The 13996-nt window shown below is 41.0% G+C and overlaps 2 protein-coding genes across 3 annotated transcripts; both read right to left on the bottom strand.

Annotated features, from left to right (window-relative positions):
• Positions 1-1598: 1598 nt before the first annotated feature.
• On the bottom strand, positions 1599-5887 carry LOC133729949 (O-fucosyltransferase 2-like). 2 transcript variants are annotated; one of them, XM_062157573.1, is made up of 10 exons: positions 5227-5881; positions 4678-4764; positions 4464-4563; positions 4233-4294; positions 4003-4091; positions 3427-3547; positions 3190-3333; positions 2714-3048; positions 2206-2446; positions 1599-2008 (listed from the first exon to the last, which is right to left on the bottom strand). In XM_062157573.1, the coding sequence occupies exons 1-10, from the start codon at positions 5659-5661 to the stop codon at positions 1691-1693; spliced, it is 1932 nt and encodes a 643-aa protein (XP_062013557.1). In that variant the 5' UTR covers positions 5662-5881; the 3' UTR covers positions 1599-1690. The 2 variants fall into 2 exon arrangements, with proteins under 2 accessions (XP_062013557.1, XP_062013558.1); XM_062157574.1 differs by having other exon boundaries at positions 1962-2099; positions 5227-5887.
• Positions 5888-8641: 2754 nt separating this feature from the next.
• On the bottom strand, positions 8642-10657 carry LOC133731471 (uncharacterized). The gene has a single exon (XM_062158834.1). It carries the CDS (start codon positions 10655-10657, stop codon positions 8642-8644), a length of 2016 nt encoding a protein of 671 aa, XP_062014818.1.
• Between the last annotated feature and the right edge of the window lie 3339 nt (positions 10658-13996).

Below are 13996 nucleotides of genomic sequence, written 5' to 3'. Positions count from 1 at the left end.
TCCAATTCCAAATCTTGTGATCCCAATCCAAACAGGAGCTCCTCCAAATTGCAACTCGACCGTATGAGACACCAAGTCCCAAGCGTAACCTGGGCTCTAATACCAATTTTTGTGCGAAAGCGGCAAATGAGTCTCACACACACGGATCCAATAATCCCGATACTCCCCCCATTTTATCCATCCGGTGCAGAACGGGTATAGGGTTTTAATACAAAAAACCTTGGCATTAGTGTGTGTGGTACCATTCCTTATAATCCAAGAATGACTCTTCACCATTCTGATGTGGGATTCCAAATGGCTCTAATCTAAGCCACACTTTTTCCAACAAAGACCTGGTGATGATGAGGAACTTGATGAACCAAATAGCAAACAGGGGTGGCCAAGAAACATAAGCAGAATCTCTATGAAGCTTAAGCTATCACTTCCAATTTGGTATCCAACTCCAGTGCAACATGGCCTGTTTTGCTCTACAATCATTGGTGCCACCTTTGCCTGGCCAAGTATGAATCACATGTTAAATTGGATGAAAGAGTACCACATATGGTAGGAACTGGTCAGATCAAGTTGGGCAAACTTCAACTTTATATAACATTCAATTTTCTTTTGGACAATCACGTTAATATAACATTCAAACTTTTTTTAGAATTTCCGTACATTACTTATATAACTTTATAATTTACCTAGAATAATTAAATAAAAATAATTAAGTTCTATATATATGGCCTTATCATTTAGGGTTAATTACAAAACTAAATTCAAAACAATCTGATTTGGGCTTTTCCTTAAACAACTAAAATTTAGGGTGCGTTTGGATGAGAAAATTATGAAATTTGTAGAAATTTATAAACAATGAAATCTTTAACTCCATCAATCTAAAATTAAATTAATTGTAATTTCTATTGTTTGGTTGTATATATTTAGGATTTGAAATGTGTAATAAATTAAGAAAGTTTCAAAAAAATAAAAAAATAAAATTGAAAAAAGCCTTGTTTTGGAAATGAAAGTTGAATACTGCCAAACAAACACTGTTACATAACCGAAAAATTATTGTACAGTCGCAGACTATTATCACGTGTTTTGTGGTTCGGAATAATATTAATGAGTCATGCTTTGTAAGTCAACACAACAATCTTTGGATTTGAATCCAATGATGGAGAATAATGAGCAAATCCAACAGCTTTACTATTTTTCACCATTAAATCTAAATTCAAGTCAACTAAAGTTCTGTATAGGTTTGGTTCATCCTGAATAAATGCATGGCTGCTTATTAGTAGTTTTAGAGGAAAGCATCCATGATTAGATTACTGGTGATGCTCGTTAGGACCTGAATCAGTCATGGCGTATCTAAATCGACTTCCCGAATGATTCTGATGGTCTGTATCCTTTGTCTGGAGTCTGGGCAAAGCTTGTAACAGAACTCTGTTTATAGAGGTACCTGGGATATTCTTTAACATATTCTTTCTGTTATGGATCCTTGAAAATACCAGCATCCAATCTGCAGGATAGTAAGGTTTGTCTGATTTCACCTATAACCCATGTTTAAGAACATCCAGGATTGTCCTCCTCCTTCAACTAAAGTCTAAAACACAAATTATGAGTGAAATTAAATGATTTATATTGATGATTGGAACAATGGTTCAATTTACACAATACAATTGAATTGCCAACAATACGATGATGGCTACAAGAATTATATCACTAATGTCATATTACACATACACTCGTCACACCGCGGATACCGATAAACACTCCTTGCCCTGGGTCTTGGCTGAACATGTTTGGTTTGTCTAACTGCCTTCCTCACTCTCTGCTCAAACACACGCCATTCAATACTGGAGTTCTTTGAAAAAATGCTGGCAAGCCTCCGTTTGTTTGGTCGTATTGTTGGTGTTATCCCTCCACCATAGTATATGCGAAAACCAGTTACCAGGGATGATAATTGACTTCCAGAATCAGTCATGGCAAATGCATTGGCAGCAGTGCAGGCTATGAAGTCCAGTGCTGCTAACTACAGAAGAGATAACATTCATGAACATAATAAGCATTCAACCTTGTGTTTCCAGACAAGCATCCCAAAACAACACTTGCAACCAAACAATCTACAATTAGAAAGACAGAGACACAGTGTAATGGAAAAGAAATGACATCAAAACATTCATAATTAATGAAACTCTAGTACTGGCAAGTGTTTAAGCATTTAATTACCTGAGATTTAAAATTCTTGAAAGGTTCAAGTTCAGCGGGTGTAAGCAAGTTTTCTTTAGTCACTAATTTAGGGTACAAGCTCGTCAAAGCAATCATCCTTGATCTCCCTCCATATATTTGTGAACCTGCCACAAATATATGTGTCTTACGCTTGAAACCAAGAGCAGCAAGCATAAGCACTGCTTCTTCAGGCGACAAAGGACACAAGCCTTCTGACCTGAGTACTGCAGGAGTAGGTAGCCTGAAACAATTAGAAAACTTCTATTAACCATAAACCAAGCTCATACGAAAGGGCATTCCTGGCATATTAAATAACTCTGTCCTTTCTCGTATATTCGTGGGGAGATTTGAACACACGCATTGATCATCTAAAAAGAAACTATACGATATTCAGATTCTAAGGGTTAGAACAGAAACCCTTGCATCAAAGGAGAAGTTTTCAATCTAAAATACTATAACATGAAATTGGGGGAGGGTGAAACCAACCAAATGATATTAAAATGAGTACCTTGTAGTATTCTGGAGAAGCACCAATGCAGGGAAATGGATTTGTCGAAAAGCTTCCAACTCCTTTTGCTCCGCATCTCCTCCGCCAAATTCACACAAAGAATGGGCTACCATGTCAATTTCAAACCTCAGGTGTAAAGCCAGATACTTGGAAGCTTTCTTAGCAGGACCTTCATTTTCTTTCTTGATTGGTGCTGCATATGGACCAACCAGATAATGATCCAGTGGTCCAGCATGACTTTCACTGTGACGCAACCTTTGAAGAAGTAATGCACCCATTTTTTGTATCTTCGGAACAAATTGCAGGGAATGAAAATTACATCTGCATCGAAGTCTCTAGATGAAATTCTCCAATTAGGAAGAGTGAAAACAAAACTGGTAGGCTTGCAATTAAAAGAGACTGGGTGACAAATAGTATGAGAATTCAAAATAAATAGCCATAAACACTTTGAATACGGTTAGAAGCTAAATCTGTACCTGCAACTGAAATGGTATTGGATCAAATGCCAATCGATTCCCAAATCCAAGAAAATGTACAACCCCATTTTTAAGTAGAATAGGGGTAATGTTTTTCAAGTAAAAACTTGGCTTTGCCTCTTTAGGGATGTCTGCATCTGTCACCTGGAACAAAATGTAGCAATAAGTACAAATCCAACTTATCACTAAAACATTTGCTTTAATGGTCTGAAACTATAAGTTTGCAGAGGGACTTACAAGGCTACCAATAGCTTCCAAATTTAATGACTGTAGTTCCTTAGGGAGTTCCTTCACTATCCGAATATCAGGACTCAAGTAGTTAATAAAATGATCCTCCTGATAGATATCGCTGAATTGACTATGAAATTATACATCATAAAATATGTTACATGAGATTCAAAGGTGACTTCCTTCACATCAGAAGTAAATGATGAAAGGTAAGCAATTAAACATCACAGAATGCACGTAAGAGCCACTTAAGGAAACATGAAGAAAAAAAAAAAAAGAAGGATGAAGGAAAGAAAAAGACTGATGCAACTGGAGATGCCCTGAATAAGAGAAGCACAAAAAAGGGATTTGGGCCTACAAACCTGTATACCTACAGACCAAAAAATGTACTTAATGTGCACATGAACAGTACCATTAGCCATCATCAACAGGCCAAAAATGACTATGGAAATAACTATTAGAGCAGCCCCAACTTACTAGTTAAACCCGTTTAAATTTTGTTGCAGAGTTAAATGCAGCTTTCACCAACTATATGCACAAAAAGAGTGAAAAATACTTGAGCAAAAGAAGGAAGAGATAGGTCACCTTACATCCCTCCATATACTACTATACAAAAATTTGGGGACCACCAGGGTTGCATTGAGTAATCGTGCAATAACAACAATGTTGCAAACCTGTAGCCAAACAGAAACAACTCTTGAGTAATTGAAATTGAACTCAAAGCACAGTGATGAGTTGATGACTAGGTACAAAATCATGGAATTTGGCAGAAGGTTAATCTTAAAACAGGAATGAGTGCCTCAACCATCACTTACCGCAACCCGCTGCTGGTTCATCCCACCATTTGCAGTGACCATTATATATCCATTCTTTCCCTCTATAAGACATCACAAAAAAATGGATATTAGAGACAGTTACAATAAAGTGGATATTAGAGCCAGTTATTGATCTTTAGCACACAATTTCAAATACATGGAAAAAGAACTTGCATGAACACATAAGCTTCCATATAGAAAGGCATGAACCAGAGAGAGAGAGAGAGAGACCATTGGGTTCCCAGCTGCGTTGGTCCGCACAAGGTTTCCAAGAAGAAGCAGGAACAAATGGCTCCTGCCACAAATCTTTTGGCTCGGGCTTACTATGTCCCTGAAACCATATCAAAGAATCAGGCAAAAGAGCCACACCAAGAGGTCAGAACAATGTCATGAATAAATGCCTCAGCTAAATAAACTCATATTCCAGTTAACCAGAGGAGAGTACCTCTGCCAAGGCATGAGCAGCTAAAGCCAACATTCTTTCGTAACCTTTCACTGGCTTTTTCCCTTTACCATATCTTTTCAACTTTTCCTGCAAGCATAACAAAATGAAAAAGCAAATTTTTTCATTTTTGGTTTTGATTTTTCACATTCAATCAAACATAGAGAAGGAAACTTTTTCATCCTTCCTCCGATCACTCATACCCCAAATCCCTCACTCCTTCCTCCCACATAGATACCCTCTCTCTCTTTCATCTCAATCAGAATCTAAGAATCACATTTTCTATCCGAATCGAAAAGTAGCCATCATACCTCAGTGACATATGTAGCTCAAATTCAAAACAAACACAAACTATTCCTCATACAAGGCAATACTTCCTATAAAGGAAGCAGCTTTACCCAAACACTAACCACTAATCTCGTTCTTATAACTCAATCTACCACACTTAGAGTAAGAAACTAGCTCAAATCCAATACAAAAGCCATTGCCTATCTAAACCAATGTTAATGCAACAAATGTAGCTCGAATCCACTACAAAGGAAGCAACTTTACCGAGATGGGCGCCGGAGACGATGAAGATTTGCCGGAAAACCAAGACTTGCTATGAAGGCGGTGGTCTTGTAGCCGTAAAAGCATAACCCAATTCATAACAAAGTACAAAACCAACAACCCAATCACACCCACAATCCCTTTCACTCTCTTTTTGCTATACCAAGCCCTCTCCACTTTCCTCTTCTCCGATCTCCTTTGCACACTCAGTCCCCCCCAAAACGACGTCGTTTGGGAATCCGCGTCGCCGAACCTAGTGTGGCCGGTGCCGGTGCCGGGTCGGGGCGAGTGACCCGGCGAGGAGTGGCGGCTCCTCGGCGTCCCCGACCGGAAATGAAACGAGCTGCTGGGCCAGGCGGCATTGGGCTCGCCCTGATCTGAATTGGGTCCGTCTTCTGATTCGGATTCAGGGGTGTCTTGGACGGCGGTGAGGGACATGATTTGTGCTCCGGGTTTTCGGGTTGGGCGGCGGAACCCGAAAAGCTGATCGGAGAAGAGGAGAGAATGGGTACGCTAAAGAATGTGAGTTTGATTTGATTTGAGGTGGGTGCCTAAAATGGAAGTTGACACTTTGCCCAAAATGGAAGGCGCGGAGTTTGTGGGACTTGTCCGACTTCCAATACGAGATTTATTTCGGACACTTTTTGTCTCTATCAAGTCTCAATGTCCTGGCACGGAATTTGAGAGTTTAGGACAGTCCCGACATCGTGTTTTTTCAAAGTTTTTGAATTTCCTGTTAAGTTTCCATTAACAGTAATATATATATCAATATATCAAAGTAAATTAACTATGTATAATGATAATGTATTATATCTTTACATCGAGGTGTTGCATATTGATATCGACAAATATATTAGTGTTCAAAAATAATTTGAATCGTCTGAATATCAATCTTTTTTATTTAATAACTTAAATCTTTAAAAGATAAAGATTACAAATATTAGACTAAATGTATTACATATAATGATATTGTATATATATATATATCATTGCTTCTAGTTGGATATATTAGCAACTTATATTATAATCATGATATAGGAAAAGAAAAACGAACAAGATTCGAAGTTTCGAACATAGTTTGAATCATGCTATATATATGTTTAAGGAGTGGTGTTAGATACTTAAAGGCATTGGTGTCATGCAATATTGGTCATATTAATTATTCAATACCTTTTTTTTTTTTTATGGTAATAGGTCAGCCCTTTCATTAATATTCAGCAAGCAGTACAAAAATGAAACACCCCTATGGGGTCGACAGAAAGAATCGTTCCTTAGAACCTCCTGAAACCCTATTCTAGAAGAATAAAACCCCAACAAATCCCGAGTACACCCACCTTTTAGGAAGTCCACGCACCTTTATTCTTACAAAAACCCAGAAACCTCGAAGCAGACATAAAATGGTTTCAACTAAGGCTCCGGTTTTTGCGACCCATAACAAAATTAAATTAAACTAGCCCTAGAAGGTGACGTGTCACCTTCCAGCGCTCCCTCCATAACAGGGAGCTCCTTCACAACCTCATCTTCCCCCACCTGCATAGTGCCCAGCTCCTCCACAGTGGCAGTATCCAATGCTTCACTTGAGGAAGCAAAATCCAAAATTCTCCCTCTACGCTTATACTTACGTATCTTCTTCACTTCTTGTTCATCTGCATTCTTAATCTTATTTTTGCTTCCCTTAGGACGGCCACCTTTCTTCTTCTTTGGTGAGACCAGCAGCTTGCCATTCTTGTGTTGGACAATCAAAGAGACACTCTCCCCAACCTCCAGCTTCGACTCTGGGAAAGATAAGTACTTCTTCCCAAGGCGATCCAAGTAAGATGCAGCCTTTCTCTTTCTCCCCGCCGGGACCAGTTGCATGGATGAAAACTCCATTCTTGAACCCTCAATACCTGTCGCAGATAACCTAGGGATCAGAGTCGCGGACTCCGAGGCGATCTCCTTCGGTGCAACCAGCATTGGAACCCTCAGCTTCAAGTTCCCATGGTGTGGATCACCGGTTCCAAAACCCTAGGTATTCCAGACAACATGGAAGGCAGGAGCTCGACAGTTGTCGACGGTGCATGATCGCCCTTCCCACCAGCTACCACCACTGCACCTTGTCCAACAGACCCCGACCCAACCTCCAGATCAGCGTTGCTTAACCTCAGAGACTTGGCCTTCAAGAAAAAACCAGTCTCTGTCCCCGAGGTCAACGATAACCCGGCCATGGCTACTGCCGTCGGCCCAGCTTGGATTTCCTCCTTCTCGCGGATTAAGAGCTTGTCACAACCAGTGGCATCATGAACAAAAAGGCCACAGTCGCGGCAAAAACCCTTAACCTTCTCGAAGATGAAGGTTAACTCCGGTTTTACCACCGGTGAGAACTCAAACACCTTCCAGACCCGGATCCGACGCCGAACATCAAACACCACCTTGATGCGCTGTTCTTCTTCTTTCCTCTTCAAAGCATTTTGATCCACTCGAACCATCATCCCCAAAGAGGCACCCACCATGGCCAGCGCCGTCTTGTTCCTCAGAGCAAAAGGAAGCCCCTTCACAGCCACCCAGGCCTCCAACAGATTTAGGGGCACCTCCTCCACCGGACTGAGGCCATCATATTCTCCCACCACCAGCATAGTATTCCGATAAAACCAGGGACCTCCACGCAAGATCCGGTTGCGCACACCTGCATTCTCAAATTGGAACACAAAGCGCTCCCCTGCATCCTGAATGGTCAGCCCTGATCTGATATTCCAGATCGTGGAAATAGTACCCTTGAAGCCGGGCAACCATGATTTCGGCGCCAACAAACGGCCCACCATGTACCAGTTCCCATCTTGAAACGCTGCAGCCCTTGCAGCCCCCAACGCCACTAGGCTCGAATCCATCTGTAACTCTGCCTCCGCAGCCTCAAAACGGATGTCAGCCATCGAACGAAGAAGAGGTCTAAAGGAGAGAAGTGAGATTTGGAATTTTTATCAGTGAAGAAGCCTACACCGAGAAACCCTAGCAGAGACGGCTAGGTCAGAGTAAAGATTAAAAGACTTATTATCTTTTAGAACTTGGGAATTTCTGCCAAGATCATTGTTTGTGTAACGTTTTCCAATGTTACAATTCCTTAATTCCTCACAGAATAACTTATTCAATACCTGATTAACTACTAGACTTCTATGATCGACTACATGAACATTGCATCTAAAGTCCACGCATAAGTTCTACTGTTCTAGAGATCAACGTACTACAACGGTACAACCTATGCTTGTCATCAAAGAAACTATAACCTATGGTGAAATTATTGAACTTGTACAAAAAACATCTAGAAAGCATTCAAAAAGAAACTAATAATTAGAGTTATCTCATTATTAACGTACTACTGCAGCTTTGCAGGATATCATTGTGTTGTGGCCTTGTGGGCACTACATGGCAGTATTGTATTTCCTTAATCTCTCCTCCTCCGTTTATTCTTGCGTCTTTCATCCCCATCACTTTCGCTTTCATCATCAGAGCTTGATGATTCCGATTCCGAATCCGATGAACCAGAGCTCTCAGATTCTTCCTCCAACACTGCTTTTTGTTGTTGCCTAATAAGCTGTGGCAGGTGATCATAGAACTCACGCAGGTTCTCAGTGAGAGGACCAAGCCCTATTTGTGTGAAGAAATTTATGGCGAACCGGGAGTTCCTCGGATTATCCCTCGGCAAAATAGACTCATTACTTTCTCGCATGGCCGGATCATGGAGCCGCTCATTAAGCATACGAGTGCCAAGCTGCTTTGACAACTCCTGGAAAAGGATCTTGATAAAAATCCTAGAAGATGAAGTGGTGTCCTTTTCGGTTAGACGCATATAGGCTATGCAATGCCATGGAAGAGCATCTGTTGAGAGTAAATGGGCGTAAAATGAAGCAACATTGCGAATCTTGTTTGTTTCAAACTGGTGGATCATCGAGTACTGCAGTACAAAACATCTCTCAAAATTTTCCCGGTAGATTCTGTTGATCATGCAAAGCCGCTGTCCCAAGAGACAGTAAAAAGGACGGTAGTTTTTCTCCTGACTGCAACATTCTAAAAGCATAGTGCATAGCTCCATCTCTTGGCCTGGTTCGAGCTTAATCTGAAGAAGCTTATGACCTGCTTCCTCAAAATCTAGACTACACATGATGGTCAGATATATCGTCCTTCGAAGATTGATGAGATTTGTGTCTGTCTCATCTCTTATTTGCATGTGCTGCTCATCCTCCTCTTGTTCTTCTTCAGATTCATCGTCATCGTTGACCTCATCGTCGTCTTCAGACTCATCACCGAGTATTGTTTTCTTTACTTCTTCGTAGCGCTTCTCGTTCTTAAGGAAATCAGGGTCCGGCTTGAAGAGATTAAGGCTATCTTCTGGATCTATCTCATCTTGAAGAGAAACCTCATGAGTGAACTGGTCTTCTTGCTCCACGAGGTCCAACTCTGGACGAACAGCTGGGTAACCATTAAACTTGGCTTTCCTTAAAGCTAATAAGCCCTCAATCAAAAACTGAACTCGTTTGTCAATTTCTCCTTCATGAAGAATCCCCAAAAACCGATCAAAGATTCCGCGCAGCCCTCTCGGTGAAAGGTCTTGTAGCATTGAGCCACAATCTGTCACAAACCATACAGAAACTTCAACACTGTCATCGGTAGGGTTTTCAAGCAGCACAGTTAGCAATTCCAATGCTACAATCTCATGAGCCACTTGTTGGTTTACAAGATGAGCAATGAATTTAACTGCAGCTAGTAGCTGTGGCTTGTCGTTCCGCTTGAATGCTATCTTAAGCTTCAGGACAATTCTTCTCAACATAAGCTGGCCGACCTCAGGAAACTTGGTGTTGACAACAGCAACCAAGGAAGCAAATACGTCTGTGAATCCCGGAGATGCCATCTGTGACTTCATAATGGATCGGCAGAAGAGGCCCCTACCGCGAATGAGATTCTCTGAAAAGATCTCAGGGATTATATTCTTTATGTTGGCAGCATTGACCTTGTTCACTACGACATTGATGCTTTTTTTTAGGGCATCCCATGTCAGCCTCTGATACTCAATGCTACTTTTATCTTCGACCTCTTTCATCTTTCGGGCCAACTTATAAGGCGGAACATAAATTCCATCTCTCTTTCCCAAACTTGACACATCAGTATTCAGGTTTCGGTCTCGGTTTCCCTCTAGCAATGTGGAGCGTCCATGAGGTGGTTTTGAACTGCTATGTTGCTCATTATTTCGTGATTCCTTCCTATGATGCTCATCCCATATCCCAGCATGTTGCCTTGCTCTACATCTTCTATCAAAATCTTTTCTTTCTGTACAGTATCCTCTATCAGAATCTGAGGAATTAATTTCATCGCCACGTTCAAGACGATAGTTCGACCTGGGATTGTTTTTACTTCTATACCTCATATCATTATCGCTCAATTCAATACTGTGCTTTCTAGCCATCGGACTCTAAAACCAGCGACTCCCAAATTAGGTACGTGTTTATATATAGAGAAAATATGCATAATATTCAAATTAGAATCCAACTAGAATAAGGAAACAAAATTAATTAAGCAAATCAAGAATATTTCTCCTAATCAAAGTTGGATTATATATCCTAATCAACCTAGGGAAACATACAAGCAGGCCGCGTATTTAGATTATTTCCAACTTAAAACACGCGGGAAAGATGTGAATCCTCAAGTAACCAGGGATCCCAACAGGGTGGGATTTGGGTATCCCCACTGTCACGCCCCGGATTTTGAATAACAAATCCAAATCCGAAACATGAATTAATACAACTCACATAAATACAACCTGAATTTTTTCTCAAAACAACCACACCTCACATCGCTCGATATTACATAAACCAAATCTCAAATTTGTTTATTACAGCACACTCTTACCAAATTATATTGTAAGACTCAAATGAGCATAACTCACCTCACAATTACAATTGCTGTAAAACTAAAACAAATTCTCTAACCCGCACGATCACCGTCCTGATTCTCCTGACCTGCAGGATTACCCGCTACACCGTTTGAATAGTGTACCGGGATTGCAACAATACAAACCCGGTAAGCTTTTTGCAAAGCTCGTATGAGTAAATGAAAGGATTGCACGATTTAAAGTAATACAATCAACTCAAGCACATTTTAATTTTGTTTTGCATAAGAATTGAAGTGTACAACATCACTTCAAGCATCAATCAACTCACATCTCATCATGACTACTCAATAATAAACAACTTCTTACTCAATATATACTCACAGGCTTATGATTTATTTATATAAATCATCCCATGCAGTATATTATACTTACAGGCTTATGATTAATTATATTAATCACCCCATTCAATATATCATACTTACAGGCTTATGATTAATTATATTAATCACCCCATTCAGTATGTCATGTCATACCCAAGGGCATATGATAACTCGTTTATCCCCCAAGCAGTATGACGGCAGACAGACTAGAGCTCTAACTGTATCGTAAAGTGTCACCTGGGCCAAGGTTCACCTTACGAATGACTGCTTTTCTCAATTCACTCGACTCCTCATTTAATTCATCTCAACGACTCAACTATCGCACTTTACTCAATTACCCATTATCATAGACAACACAACATCTAAGATAATTCACATATTCCAAAGGGTAATGCTCAAAATATAACTCAAAAACATACTTAAACGACAATCCAACGGTCGGATCGAAATTAAATGATGATCCAACGGTCGGATCCTCACGGATCGCCTTTAGGATCACCCTCCAAAAATCATCACGAAGATCCAACGGTCAGATCTTCCTGAATCGTCCTTACTAACATCTTCACAAATTTATACGAAAATCCGACGGACGGATTCTCACGAATCGCCTCCCTAATCACTGTTTTGCATTTATACGAAGATCCAACGGTCGGATCTTCGCCCATGACCACACATAGTCATCGGGACAGTCTTACGATCAACATGTTATAATTTGAAGTAAAACCGATGGTCAGATCTTCGCAGATCGTAAACCGAAGATAAACCGTAAAAACGTTAAATAGTAACGTCAAAACGTAAATCCATTATTTATCCACATTTTCTAAAATAACCTTGTAATATATCAAAACGCTCGTATGGATGCGTAGATCATCGTCCAGATAATATAAACTCAAAATAAGGTCCGACCCGCCGCCACAAGCGGAGGTCAGACGGTGGTCAACGCGGCGGTCAACGAAGGTCAACCACCTCTGATGCAAAAGTCGTCAACTACAAACTTCTTCAAAATGAAAGGGTGATCAACTTTCATACCTGGAGCTAAGCCTGGTTCGGCCTAGATCGTCCTAGATCAAGCGTTGAAGTTGGATTAATCTCGGCCGCACGATCGGATCCTAGATTGAATCAGAGGCGTTCAAAAAGTCAAACCTTGATCTAGCGGTCTACACTCAAAATCGTGATGAAAGACTTACATGGGGATGATCAAGGGGAAGAGGAGATCACGAAAATGGGAAGGATCGGCCCGTGCAACGCCGGCGTCGACGTTTTCCGGCCGGGTCGGTTTCGCTCGTCTGGGTGTCTTCGATCCAGCTTTCGGGGCAGCGGCGGGCCAAGACCACACCGGAGGGCGTCTGGGCGTGGAGCGGCGATCACGGTGGTGTCCGGGTCCGGGGCTGGAGGACGCCGGAGGAGGGCCGTTCGGCCGGGTCGGGTCGAGCGGTTCGGCCGCGTGGGAGAGGAGAGAGAACGGAGGGTTTCGGGGACTGTTTAGCAAAAATTAGATTTTTTCGTCCTTAATGAAAAAATCAGAAATTTTTCCTATTTATAGAAAATTCCCAAATTTCAAATATTCATAACTTATTCATACGAACTCCGAATATTGTGTTCCACATATGCACGAGATCGTATCGACGAGCCCTACAAATTTCATGCAGGAAGTTTTCCCAAATTCCGTATGTATAAAAAGTCAATTTCCACGAGCCCCTAAATAACGTTCGATTTCGAAAATTAATCGTTCAAACTAATTCCACAACTTCTCCGAGACTCGTACTCGCTCCCACTATCGTGAAATCATTTCTAAAAAATCCACGGAATTTAATTTGGATTTTTCGGGGTATTACACCCACTCCAGTTAGGAAGCCGTAATTTAGCTCCATTCAGGCAACTCGAGCAATTCCATTATTGTATATTGTAGAGGTGACGAGAGAGAGCTTTATTACCAGGATCTTCGATCATCTTCATCCTTTTTCTATTTCTTGTTCATAAACATATACATGGCCTTGTCCAGTAACTACTTTGAAGTAGCAGGCGACATTTCGTGCAGTATGTCTTTTCGGGGCCTTATCGAACCTGATGACGAGTTGCCATGTCCCAAGTTCTTGATCAATTTCGAGGTCATTATCGGACGTCCACTGAAGTTGTGGACCAAGAAGAAATCACTGATCAATTTCAAGGCCGGCTCCCCGAGCGGCCGCGCCACTGAAGTTGTGGACCAAGAAGAAATCACTGAAGCCTATATCGGCTCCTCCATATATTGAGCTCCTGCCAGTATAACCCCAACGACCAGAGCTGCTGCAAGTTCCAGTCGAGACTCGAGACTCGTATTCCGTTGGTGGATAGCATATTGTTGGAAACCGAGGAGATGGAACAGGAGTACAGCTCTTTCGCCAGTGGCAAAGTTCTGAATATAGATGTGAAGGTCAAGCTTGATGTTATTGATGATGACACAAATTCGTTAACAAGATGATCATTGTTTTCTAATAGACAATGGCCGGTTTAAACTTGATGTATATTTCTTTGAATCTTGTTGTTGAAATAT

This window comes from Rosa rugosa, chromosome 2 (genome assembly GCF_958449725.1).
Source record: "Rosa rugosa chromosome 2, drRosRugo1.1, whole genome shotgun sequence".
NCBI lineage: Eukaryota > Viridiplantae > Streptophyta > Magnoliopsida > Rosales > Rosaceae > Rosa > Rosa rugosa.
This window is presented reverse-complemented; position numbering and strand designations above follow the sequence as displayed.